Source organism: Lagopus leucura, unplaced genomic scaffold (genome assembly GCF_019238085.1).
Source record: "Lagopus leucura isolate 7727_CA_CO unplaced genomic scaffold, USGS_WTPT01 Super-Scaffold_100036, whole genome shotgun sequence".
Lineage (NCBI taxonomy): Eukaryota > Metazoa > Chordata > Aves > Galliformes > Phasianidae > Lagopus > Lagopus leucura.
The window spans coordinates 3,893,366-3,905,659 of NW_024962285.1; the positions used below are offsets into that span (position 1 = coordinate 3,893,366).

General features: G+C 51.1%; 2 protein-coding genes across 2 annotated transcripts in view; both read right to left on the bottom strand.

Moving 5' to 3' along the window:
- LOC122186289 (cyclin-dependent kinase inhibitor 2A-like) overlaps positions 1-2,131 on the bottom strand; it is a 9,233-nt gene extending 7,102 nt beyond the window's left edge. Inside the window, exons 1-2 of the mRNA XM_042882809.1 lie at positions 2,122-2,131; positions 1,749-2,002 (exon numbers count right to left, since the gene is read on the bottom strand). Of these exons, the coding sequence (XP_042738743.1) occupies positions 1,749-2,002; positions 2,122-2,131 (264 nt within the window). The remainder of the gene's footprint in view (positions 1-1,748; positions 2,003-2,121) is intronic.
- A 2,477-nt stretch (positions 2,132-4,608) lies between these two features.
- On the bottom strand, positions 4,609-10,042 carry CDKN2B (cyclin dependent kinase inhibitor 2B). Its single transcript, XM_042882874.1, has 2 exons — positions 9,692-10,042; positions 4,609-5,065 (listed from the first exon to the last, which is right to left on the bottom strand). Exons 1-2 carry the CDS (start codon positions 9,830-9,832, stop codon positions 4,787-4,789), a joined length of 420 nt encoding a protein of 139 aa, XP_042738808.1. The 5' UTR covers positions 9,833-10,042; the 3' UTR covers positions 4,609-4,786.
- Between the last annotated feature and the right edge of the window lie 2,252 nt (positions 10,043-12,294).

Sequence of the window (12,294 nt, forward strand, 5' to 3'; positions counted from 1 at the left end):
TTATTTCCTATTTATGGAGTCATCTCCTCGAGAACGGTTCCAAATAAAGGCTAAAGGGGCTTATTTCTAAGTTCATTATTTACGAAATGAGAGCCTTTATAAGTCCAAATTTGCTTTTTATTCCCCCTCCCCCCTCTCTGAAATAGATTGCAAAGCTACCATCTTCCTGCAAGCTATGCCTGGAAATGCTGCATTTAGGAGTTCAAGCTGCCAGAATTCTCGCATGCTACCTATGGGTCTCTAACGCCATTACATTTCGTTTTGAGAGCAGTAAAATTAAGCAAAACAAATTTTTCACCTTTTCAGATACATACACTTGCCTTAGAAATACTCCCTTCTTTTAGAACCTGATTTTCAGTGCGATCAGACTGAAATTCGGGCTATCTGAGACCAGAGTGGTGTGTTAGACCTCCATCTCCTCAGTAAGAAAGTAAAAGGAGAAAGAAAGAAAAAGCCGTATTTAAAGCTAGTGTGAAAACAAGGAGAAAGACAAACAAAACGAAGTGCCACAGTGCCCGAGCCGTGAAGGCTTTTCTGTTTTGTCGTTTGCTTTTATTTGTATCTTTCTTTCTTCCTTACTACACTGCATTTACTTCTGGATCAACAGTTTTATATTTGAGATCCATGCTTTTAGGGGTCAGAGCTCGTGGTTTCTTTTTCGTGTACTTACTGCAAAATGAGGGAACTAGGCCTACTAAAAATACAACAAACTAAGTGCTTGGAGATAATGAGCAAAACCGGGTTTTGTTACTGAGATTCATTTCATGTGTAATATTCCAAGGTTTGTGAGCCAGAAAGCACTGCTGGTGATGCAGCTGGGAGTGGGCAGGCAGAGCTGCTTTGCAGCCACTCCTCAAGCCTCACAGTTTAGCAGATTTATGCTTGTGGAGTTTTTCATCTGCTGGTTTTTTTTTTTTGTTTGTTTGTTTGTTTTGTTTTCTTTATGTTTTTTTTTTCTTTTTCTTTTTTTAAGATCTGCATTTAGTTTTCTTTTTGAAAATATTTCCACGCAATTATTTATGCAGTCCTTCTCTTCTAACTTTGCCTACACAGCTCCACTCCGTGCTCCCTAATGGAGACGGCTGTGAACTCACACAGTTCTCTGAGAGCATTTTGCAAAGCGCTCCCCATCTTCTCATCAGAACCAGAAGCTTTTTTAGTTTTTCCTTACACACTCAATTGTGTGTAATGGCCGAGGCCTAAGCTGCGCTGTGCAGAGTCACAGCGACCCACTTTTGCCACCTGAAATCGGGGAAATGTCTCTAAATCCTCCGGGTTTGCATTTCTGCCTGCTTACGGACAGGAAAAGAGACGCTCTCTGGGACGGCCACGGTTGTTCTGTGCCCTCGGAGGGGAGAGATCACAGATGGCGTGATCAGAGCTGCACTGTTCTGCTTTGAGTTATGCATAGGGGAAGAGAAATTACTTCTCAAAGAGGGAGAAAAGACAGATATAACCTGCCGACCACCTGCTGCTTGGCCAAATTGCATTTGTATTTAGAAAAGAAAAAAAAAAAAGGAAGAGAGAAAGAGAGAGAAAGAGAGAGAAAGAGAGAGAAAGAGAGAGAAAGAGAGAGAAAAAGAGAGAAAGAGAGAGAAAGAGAGAGAAAGAGAGAGAAAAAGAAAAAGCTTTAAAAAAAAAAAAAAGAAAAAGAAAAAAAAAGAATGGAAGAGGGGGGAGAGAAGGACGCACGAGGGCCCTGTGCCGCCGCCGCTCGGCCCTCCCGGCCCCGCCGCCCCCCGCCGTACCTGGGCCGGGAGCTGCCCCGGTTCCTCCTCCTCAGGACCCGGCGCAGAACGCGGCGAAGCGGCCCGGAGCGCCGCAGGACAGCGGTAACCCCGCGCAAGATGCGCCGAAGCAGCGAGAGGGACAGAGGCCGGCGGCGAGCGCGCCGAAAGCGGACGGTGCACCTTATCCGAGGGGACATGGGAGCGGGAGAGCCCCCGGAGAGCCGCGATGGAAATGCGTTCCCCCCGCAGGGCCCCGGTCTTAAGTCGGCCCTCTCACTCGCCATTCATTGGAGAGGATTTCTTTTTCCTCTTTTTTTTTCTTTTTTTTTTTTCTTCTTCTCTCTCTTTTTTTTTTTTTTTTTTTTTTTTTTTCCCTTTCCGCGTGGCTAACTCCGTCTCATTCCGCCTCTCTTCCCCGCCCCTTTGTGTCGGAGCACCTCCCACTGCCGGAGCTCCCGCCTCGAAGCGGGCGGGCGGCGGAGGATGGGGCGGGGGCGGCCGTCGGCCTTCTGCTCGCGGAGCTCCGCCGCTGAACGGGCGCGGAGGGCGGCCAATCGCAGGGCGCCTCCGGGCTTTCAAATAAAGCCCTGACGACACGTCCTTGCCCTCTCCTTTACCTCCCCTCCTCCCTTTCCCCCCCCGCCCCCCCCCCCCTCCCCACTTCGCAGGCTTTCCTCGCAGAACCACCATCTCGCTCTTTATTATTATTATTATTATTTTATTCTGCGGGCTCTAGCTCCCCGCGGTGCCGCTGGAAAGGATGCAGGTTGCAAACATTCGCGCGTCCCCGCGAGCAGCACCGTGGCTGCTATAGCGGATCGCTGCCGCTTTAACAGCCCCGGGTCAAACCCCGGCCCGACGAGCAGCTATTTCCTCGTCACATGGCCATTTGAACGCGGCGCGGGGCCGTTGCGTAGCGGAATGAGAGATGATAATTAAAGACATAAAAAGCGGATCTCATCCCTCCGCGCCAAGTAGCAGAAACGGGTAATCGGCTGTCCCTACCCTCGCCTCGCTCCCGGTCGCGGTCGCGTCTCTCCGTGCCCCGATGCTATTTCTGAAGGGGCCGCAAGCAGCTCGCAAAGCGGCGGTGGCTGCGCCCGGGGGGTGCGGTACCTCCGTGCGGCTGCGGGGCCGCTGCTGCGGGTGCGTCTCCGCCACTTCGAGTCGTGTCGGGTCGGGTCGGGTCGGGTCGAAGAGGTGGGGGTGCGCAAGGACTGCAGGGAGCCAGCGGGGTGGGATGAGCGGGGAGAAATGCAGCTGTGTATGTGTGCGTGTGCAGTCTCTCCGCCTCTAGCGCACGCCTCCTGCACCGGGCTGGACAAACAGAAATGACAGCGATACGGATGGGAGCCTGCTCGTGCCTGGACACGGAGCAGCCTAACGGCAGAGCTGCGGAAAGGGCATCCCGTGATGCTTTCCCTTGGACAGAGTCCTATTTCGAGCCTGGGAAACGAGTGACTGAGAACGGCCATTTCGAAACGAAAGCGGCTTTTCGATAGAGGCTGTTTTGGTTGTTTGTTTGTTTTTTTTTTTTTCCTCTTTTTTTTTTCTTTTTTTTTTTCTCCTCACTTCCCCTCTGGCGACGCGCACCTCAGCCCCGAAAGCCTCCGCGGGACGCGTGTGCGGCCAAAAGATCCCAGCACCCGGGCGCTGAGCCCCGGCTCCTGCTGCTGCCTCGCGTCAGAAGTGCGGGCTGTGAGCCGCGCTTAACTCAGCGCTGTCGGGGCGCGCTGGAAATGTTCCTTGCCTCTGCCGCTCGCTGCTGACAACTGCTGTTATTTCCAGGGAGGGCTTCCAGCTTCCAGCACGAGGACCATCCGCCCGGTGAGTTCCCGTGCCGTGGACCGGACGCGGGTGATGCTCCCCTGCCGTGTCGCGGGGCACAGCTCCGGTTATTCGCGCTGTTGGCTTCTGATATTCTGCGAGGGCGGCCTTGGGGCGCCGGGTATTACTACCGGCTTTATGCGTTGCTGCTCTCGCTGTTCTTTCCTTAACGCGAATATTCTCACAACGAGAATATTTTAAATCGAATTCTGGTGATCGGCGAAAAGGATCTTTTAATAGGAATCCTGGCCTGACGGAGGTCAGGAGAGCGACCCATCAGATCCTCACTATTACATGAAGAGCGGCCATCGGGCTGAGCTCCGTCCCCAGCCCCGTTTTATCCCGCCGATCGCCCCGCAGCCGCGCCCGGCGCTGTCCCCGTTGGCTCACGGCACCGATACACAGCAGCGTACAGCCCGAAGAAGTATCACCTTACGTTGTGTTTTCTTATCAAGTGCTTGCTACATAAACACATGTGCATAATAAACACCTTAGGCATTCTCATGCAAAGCAAGTGTTTCGCATTTGTTTTAAATTTAATGTGAGCTTCTGTACATCCTTGCGAGCATAAATAGTGAACACAGAAAAGCACAAACATATTACATATATAAATAACCGATAAGCACACGTATAGGCTTGATGTACCATCGCGATGCTTTCATACACATGCCCTGAACGTTTTTGTATCTTCATTACATATATGAATTAAATTCATAAACGGCAAAACTTCATATCTACGGACTGTCCGTTTACACACGCTAATTATGAAGAGCAAATTGCACGAGATCACGTTGTGATGATTATATATTCCAATAAGTTACACTTACTAGTATATTTATTATCTTTACGACTTTTATGTGAACGAGGCGGAGGCTATGAACGCAAATCGAAATCTTTTTCCTTCGAACTCTCTCCGGACGCTTTGCGGAGCGCACAGAGCTGCGGCACGGGGCCGCTGCTGCCCGATCTGCCGCTCCGGCTTTGCTCGCCGTCCCGCTGACACACAAAGGATGCGGACTCACGCAACCGCTCGGCTCTCCCCGCTGCGGCGCATTGCTCCTCCGAGAGCGGACCCACTGCAAAACCCGAACTTATCGGCGTGGTTCTTTTGTTGCCATACTCGCCGGTTTCGGGCAGCCTGGAGAAATCAGAGACACATGAAAGTCCGAGTTCAAGAGCAGGGCAGCACACAGACTCGTGGGAGCACGGTCCGGACGCCGGTCAATGAATCAGGGGAGGGGGGCTCGCGGCAGCGCCGGCGGCCGCCGCAGGTAGCAGGCGACCGGGCCGTGCGGGCCCCCGGCCGCCACGTCGAGGGGGAGGCGGCCGCGGCCGTCGGGCAGGTCGAGGCGCGCCCCGGCGCGGTGCAGAACCGCCAGCGTGTCCAGGAAGCCGGCGCGGGCCGCGTCGTGTGCGGGGCGGCAGCCGGTGCGCGGGTCGGGCCGGTTGGGGTCGGCGCCGCGCTGCAGCAGCAGCTCGGCCACCCGCGGGCTGCCCAGCATCATCACCTGCGGGGGGAAGGACGGACACAGCGTTCTTCAGCGGCGGGCTCTCCGCTCCGGCCTCGCAGCATATCAGAGGAGGCGGAGAAGCCGCCGAGGAGCTCCAGGGGCTCCTGGGGGAACGGGGCCCGGCGGTAACGCGGGGCGGCCGCGGAGATCCAGGCGGCAGCGCAGCTGAGGACAGAAGGGAATCTCTCGTTTTCCATCGCGCACCTCCACACAAACTCGCGCGGCTCCGAGTCGCGATGGCCACCGCGAAACCGCGCCTGCAGAGCGAGGCTGGTCATCGGCTTCTTCCTGGAAACTTTTAGCATAGGGCTCGGGAGAGCAGGGAAGCGTTGCTGCCTATAGCCTCGCTCCCTGAACTGACCAGCCTGATCAAGCACAGGAGGCACCACAATTGACGTCAGTTGCCCCTGTAAGAGGACGGAAAACGAAACGAATCTCGACTCAGAACAGAAGAAAGAGGAGGAAAGAGGTCCAGAGGAGTGGCTCCAAGGTCTAGGAGAAGTACCCCTGAGTCCAGGGGAGGGGCCCTCAGTAAGACCACGGTCACCAACGCCTACGAGGGCAACAAGAAGTCCTGACAGAGGAAGACGTGAGCAAGATATTGTTACCCTTGTTGACTGATCTCTGAAAATGAATGGAATTCAAAGTCTGAGAAAAGACTTCTCAAATGAGCCTATTGCCACTTGGTTACTTTGATGCTGGGACAATGGGGCCAACAGTGTGTGGCTTAGATAGTAGAGAAGCTCGCCAACTGGGTGGCATTGCTAGGGACTCAGCCATTGACAGAGGCATTGGTACATGCCAGAACCAGGCCTTCACCCTCCGGAAGCAGATGCTGTTAGCTGTAAAAGAAAGATACCCCTTCAAAGATGATCTGATGCCTGAGAAAAAGAAAGAGACACAATCGTTTCTGGGCGTAGTGGGTTTTTGGAGAATCCATGTTCCAAACTACAGCCTCATTGTAAGCCCCCTTTATTATGTGACGCGAATGAGAAATGAGTTTACATGGGGCCCCAAGCAGCAGCAGGCTTTTGAGTACATTAAACAGGAGATAGCTCTGGCTCTCGTGGCTCTAGGACCAGTACTGATGGGACAGGATGTGAAGAACATCCTCTACACTGCTGCTGGAGAGAACGGTCCCACTTGGAGTTTGTGGCAAAGAGCCTCAGGAGAGACCCGAGGCCGACCCCTGGGATTCTGGAGTCGAGCCTACAGGGGGTCGGAGGAGGGCTACACTCCAACTGAAAAGGAGATCTTAGCTGCATGTGAGGGGGTTCGGGCTGCTTCCAAAGTAGTCGGTACTGAAACACAGCTCCTTCTGGCAATTCAACTGCCAGTGTTGAACTGCATGTTCAAGGGAAAGGTTCCTTCTACCCATCATGCAACTGATGCCACTTGGAGTAAGTGGATTGCGTTGATTACGCAGCGAGCGCGGATGGGGAACCTCAGCCGCCCAGGAATCCTAGAGGTCATCATGGACTGGCCTGAAGGTAAAAAGTTTGGAACATCACCAGCAGAAGAGGTATCTCATGCTAAAGAGGCCCCACCATACAATGAACTACCAGAGAATGAAAAGAAATATGCCCTGTTCACAGATGGATCGTGTCGTATTGTGGGAAAGCATCGCAGATGGAAATCTGCTGTGTGGAGCCCCACACGACAAGTTGCAGAGGCCACTGAAGGGAAAGGAGAATCGAGCCAATTTGCAGAGGTAAAGGCTGTCCAACTGGCCTTAGATGTTGCTGAACGGGAGAGGTGGCCAATGCTCTATCTTTACACTGACTCGTGGATGGTAGCAAATGCCTTATGGGGGTGGTTACAGCAGTGGGAGCAAAATAACTGGCAAAGAAGGGGTAAACCTATTTGGGCTGCTGAGCTGTGGGAAGACATTGCTGCCCGAACAAAGAATATGGTTGTAAAGGTGCGCCATGTAGATGCTCATGTGCCCGAGAGTCGGGCTACTGAAGAACAGCAAAACAACCATCAGGTAGACCGAGCTGCCAGAATTGAGGTGGCTCAAATAGACTTGGACTGGCAGAACAAGGGTGAATTATTTCTAGCTCAGTGGTCTCATGAGACCTCTGGTCATCAAGGGAGAGATGCAACATACAAATGGGCTAGAGACCGAGGGGTGGACTTAACTATGGATGCCATTGCACAGGTTATTCATAACTGTGAAACATGTGCCATCATCAAACAAGCCAAGAGGATGAAACCTCTCTGGGAGGAAGGGCGATGGCAAAAGTACAAATATGGGGAGGCATGGCAGGTTGATTATATCACCTTGCCATGATTTCGCAATGGTAAGCATTACGTGCTTGCTATGGTAGAGGCAACCACTGGGTGGCTTGAAACATATGCAGTACCCCATGCTACCGCCCGAAACACCATATTGGGTCTGGAGAAACAAGTCCTGTGGCGACATGGCACCCCGGAAAGAATTGAGTCAGATAATGGGACTCATTTCAAAAATTCTCTTGTAAATACTTGGGCCAAAGATCATGGCATCGAGTGGATTTATCATATCCCCTATCATGCACCAGCTTCTGGTAAAATTGAATGCTACAATGGGGTGCTAAAAACCATGTTGAAAGCACTGGGTGGTGGAACATTTAAGCATTGGGAGAAGCATTTGGCAGAAGCCACCTGGTTAGTCAATACCAGAGGATCTATCAATCGTGATGGTCCTGCTAGCTCCCTACATACTGTCAAGGGAGATAAGGTCCCTGTAGTACATGTGAAGAACATGTTGGGAAAAGTGGTTTGGGTCCTTCCAGCTTTTGGGAAGAGCAAACCTCTGCATGGAACTGTTTTTGCCCAGGGACCTGGGTCCGCTTGGTGGGTGATGCTGAGAAACGGGGATGTTCAATGTGTACCACAAGGGAATTTGATGCTGGGGGAGTGCAGCCAGTAATTCCATATATACACAGGTTTGTGTGTGCATGTGTTTAATGTTTGGTAATTATTGTTTGTTTGTATATATATTAAGCATGATGTAGTGATGTAGAATAAGGGGTGGAATGCACGGTTTTGTGATTTTTGGTTTTTGGTATTCCACATCATAACATCATGTGGGGCACTGGGACTTTAACTGTTAATGCTCAAGTCCTGGGTACCTGCCCAGAAGAGAAGAAGAACTACATTCCCCAGGGGACCTTGAGATCAGGGAGAGGAGGTTTAACTCCTGGCAAGAGCATTGTGGTGAGGTCTATCCACCTTTTGGACATTCTCTCTCTCATTATATTTGATTTATTAGCTTCAATTCTGATTATATTGTATTATAGTGTGTTCTCTTGCATTCCGATAATATACTTAGTAAATTAGTTTGTTTCTTCTCAGATCAGTGCCGCTGTTTTTAATTATTTTGGGGTCCCCTGTTTCCTTTTTTTCTGGAAGCGCGGATCTGCAGACCCCTCCGCCCCGCTCATCACGGAACCGGGCCGAACCAGCCCGTAAACCGTTGACACTCCCACTGCGTTCGGCCCCGAGTCCGGGCAGAGAGGAGCGCCCGGGAGCCTCCGAACACACGGGCGGTGTGAACCGCCGTTCTCCCAGCGCCGTGCGTTCAGCTCGCGGAGCAGATCTGTGCCGCACAAAGGTGCCAAAAAAAAAAAAAAAAAAAAAAAAAAAACCCACGTCGGAGGGCGGTCCCAAATCCGCGCCTCTGGAGAAATGCAGCACCGACATTTTGTAGGAGAGAGTTTTGCCGGCAATGACAGCGTATCTTAAATACAGCTTCTCTGAATTACCCAAGTTTCGTTTTATTTTGAAAATTTAAGAGGAATCTGTGTAGAACGGCCAGAGACATTGAATCGGCTTTATAAATGTAGTTTATATTCCTGCGGGCGCTTTTTTTTTTTTTTTTTTTTCGTTCACAGCAGTACGATTCAGCTCCTCGAAGACTGATGAGTGTACGTCTGCCGGGCTGCCAGGCAGGGCTGTGCACTGACTGGTTCTGCTTCAAGGAGTTTTTGAACAAATCACAAAAACCACTGATTTATTTATTTCCCCCCCCCGAATATATCATGAGAACCACCGTACTACAAGGATGATTATTTTGAAAAAAGAAAAAAAAAAAAAAATTAAGTGTGGTAGTAGTAAAGTATAGCAGACAGTAAAGCAGAAGAAGCCGATTTGATGGAGAAGCCTGAATATGTGAGAACCACCGTACTATTATTGTTGTTGTTGTTATCGTTATTTTGGAAAAAGATAGAAGAAATAGTAAGTGTAGTAGTAGTGAAGTATAGCAGACAGACAGTAAAGCAGAAGGTACCGATTTGGTGGAGGGGTAAATCTCTCTGAAAAGGTGACTCGTTACTTGTTATTGCACATTTAATGTGAGATGAGCATTAAGGCTCTCGGTTTTGATCATCCTATGGTTGATAACAACGCGATCCAGGGTTGCTGAAACTAAAACCCTTTTCTTGCGGCGTTGTAGACTTTCCCCTTTGCACCAGGCTGACAGGAACCATGGTGCCGCTCTGGCTTCAGCACAGCTGTCGGGGTGCGCCCGACGCCGGCACTCAGCCCGGGGCTGCCTCCGCGCCCGCCGAAGAGCCATTGCCCGGGAGGCGGCCCTCAGCCCCGGTCCTCTGATACGGAGGGCCTCTCCGTCCTCCCTACCTGGATGGGGGTCCGGCCGAAGGAGTTGACAGCATTGGGGTCGGCCTCGCCGTCTAGCAGCTCCCTCACCCGTTGCAGATCACCGCGGGCGGCGGCGTTGGCTAGCTCATCCGCAGCCGTGCGGGCCGCTCTCTGCGCCATGCTCGCCCAGGCCCGGCCTTGTGTCTGCGGGCAGCGGGGCCCTTCCGCCGGCCGCAGCCGCCGCCCTTCCGTCCTTCGCTGCCCTCGGCTGGCGGCGATGTCGACCCACGGTGGGAGCCCAGTCCATGGGAGCGCGCGTCTCCGCCGCTCCACGCCTGCACCACCGGCAGCTCTCGGCGGCGCGATCCGGCCTCGGAGCACCAGGCGATGTGCCGTCGCCGGAGGCTCCTCCACCTGCGGGGCCACGGCTGTGCCCGAGTCGCCCGCCGCTTGTTTTCTCCCCGCAGTTGGCACCGCTCCGCCCCGGCCCGCCCCAGCCGTGCCCGCTCCGGTCCGGCCCAGCCGGCTCCGCCTCACCCGGCGGCTGTCAGCGTCATCGCGGCCGCCCCGACGGAAAGAGGCGGCCATGGGGCGGCGCGGCGGTGCGGCCACTGCTCCCCGCGGCCGGGGCGGCCGGGCGATTATTCCGTGTCGTCGTTCTCTCCTTTTTTTTTTTTTTCTTTTCTTTTTTTTTTTTTTCTTTCCCTTTTCTGTATTTTTTCCTTTCTTGCCTTAAGGCAGCGGCCTCTTAACACGTGCTTTACCACCTCCAGAGTGCCTACACGTCCTCCGAGTACACATCAGTACGGGAGCCTCGGCACATCCCTCCCGCTTCTTTTCTTAAATTGGAAAGTCTTCAGAGCTTTGCTCAGTGCAGCGGCACAGAGCTGCCGTCAGGAGCGAGATGAGACTCCTATCTCCATTTTCCTTCCGAACCAACAAAGCAAGCAATCAATTAAACAGGGAAAACAAAAAACAAAAAACAAAAAACAAAAAACAACAAAAAAAAACCCAAACCCACAAAAGCCATACCAAACAAAAGCAAACCAACAGCTAGCTCCCCCCGAAACAGGTGACTCCCCTTCCAACCGAGGCCCGCAGAGCTCACCCCAGCTCTCTTCGGCGCTCGGCTCCGTCCCCTTCCCGCAGCCGGGGGGGCGGCAGCACCACGGACAGCTCCGGAGGTCCGACCGGTGGACACGCGGCCGGCGGGGCGGCGCGGATCGGCGCAGCGCCGCGACTCCGTTGGAGTTCCTCGGATGATGCTGTAAGTGCAGAACAGGCGTGTGCTGGTGTTACAAAGGGAACTGAAGACGTCTTGGGTCTTGCAGTGTAGAAATGTTCAGAGGAAAGAAAAGCTAAAGGAAGGAGCTCTTCCTTCTCTCACCGCGAAGGGTCAGAAAAGTGACCTGTTTCCTGTCGTGCATGTGCAAGACTTTAACAGACATGTCACATCTCTAAGATAATTCTCTTCGGGTGTTTGCAATCATACTTGCAGTCTATATCTGCATTCTGCATTTTTCAATTCTACTGCTGTCACGCTGGCCACTTGTTTACCTGTATCTTTACTTGAAACTGCCACTACATACCACCAAAGCAATTAAATTACTTTATTACCCTAATAACTTCAAAAGATGTAGCTACATTATCAAGAATTGTCTCGATTTCCTGTACCAGATGGCATTACTGGTTTCCACCAATGAAAAACAGAAGAAGGCTAACTGGAATGGGCAACGAAAACTGTCTGTGTAATGTTTGTTTATGGTGTGAGTAGCAAGCTTCTGTAACTGAAAGCTTAATGCAAAATTCCACTCCTGCAGTCCCATTATTGCCTCTATGTTCAGATGCATAGTAATGAGTGAAGTTCTATTCATGATAAAGACCTTCTTGATACAAATGTAATGATAATAATTGAGCACTTCTACACAATTTACTGCTTTCTGGATACACTCTTTTTATCTGTCTTTCCCTAATATTGAATCTGATATTTGAGTGCCGAGTGCCATAAAATAATAAAATAAAGATACTTCAGACATCTTTAGTAAAAACAAAACCACCACCAACAAAAGCCAACCAACCAATAACAACAACAAAACCCCAAGAAATAAAAGGAAGAACTACATATATGCCACCTTACTTACAGTGACAGCTCTCAAGTAGAAAAAGGTATATCAAAGGTATATCTTAAAAAGACAACAGAGTAATTTTAACAACGTTTGTGCTATTACTGGATTTATTCAGTGGAAATAGGACACTGACTCCAATCTCGTGTATCACCTTTTCTACTATCGCTTGTACAGTGTAGATGTGTACTACTCATAGAAAAAGTTTTTCTTGATGGCGCTTTGCTGACAGTTATATATCCATAAAGTAAAGAAAAAGTCAGTGTCCACAAGAACTGCATAAGTATTTCATGTGTTACTGGCTTTTTTCCATTTTGTTCTCTCTTTTTTTGTTCCTTCTTTTCTTCCTTCTTCCTCTTTTGCTTCCTTTTCTTTCTCTCTCTCTTCCTTCCTTCCTTCCTTCCTTCTTTCCTTCCTTCATTTCCTTCCTTCTTTCCTTCTTTCTTTTCTTTATTTCTCACTCTTTCTTACTCCTTTCCCTTTCCCTTTCCCTTTCCCTTTCCCTTTCCCTTTCCCTTT

What these genes read in the sequence shown, in the direction of transcription:
- CDKN2B (XM_042882874.1), bottom strand. Translation starts at nt 9,832, where the DNA reads ATGGCGCAGAGAGCGGCCCGCACGGCTGCGGATGAGCTAGCCAACGCC. An exon ending in TCGGCCGGACCCCCATCCAG is followed by an intron (nt 5,066 to 9,691) that starts GTAGGGAGGACG and finishes TTCCCCCCGCAG; the next exon opens with GTGATGATGCTGGGCAGCCC.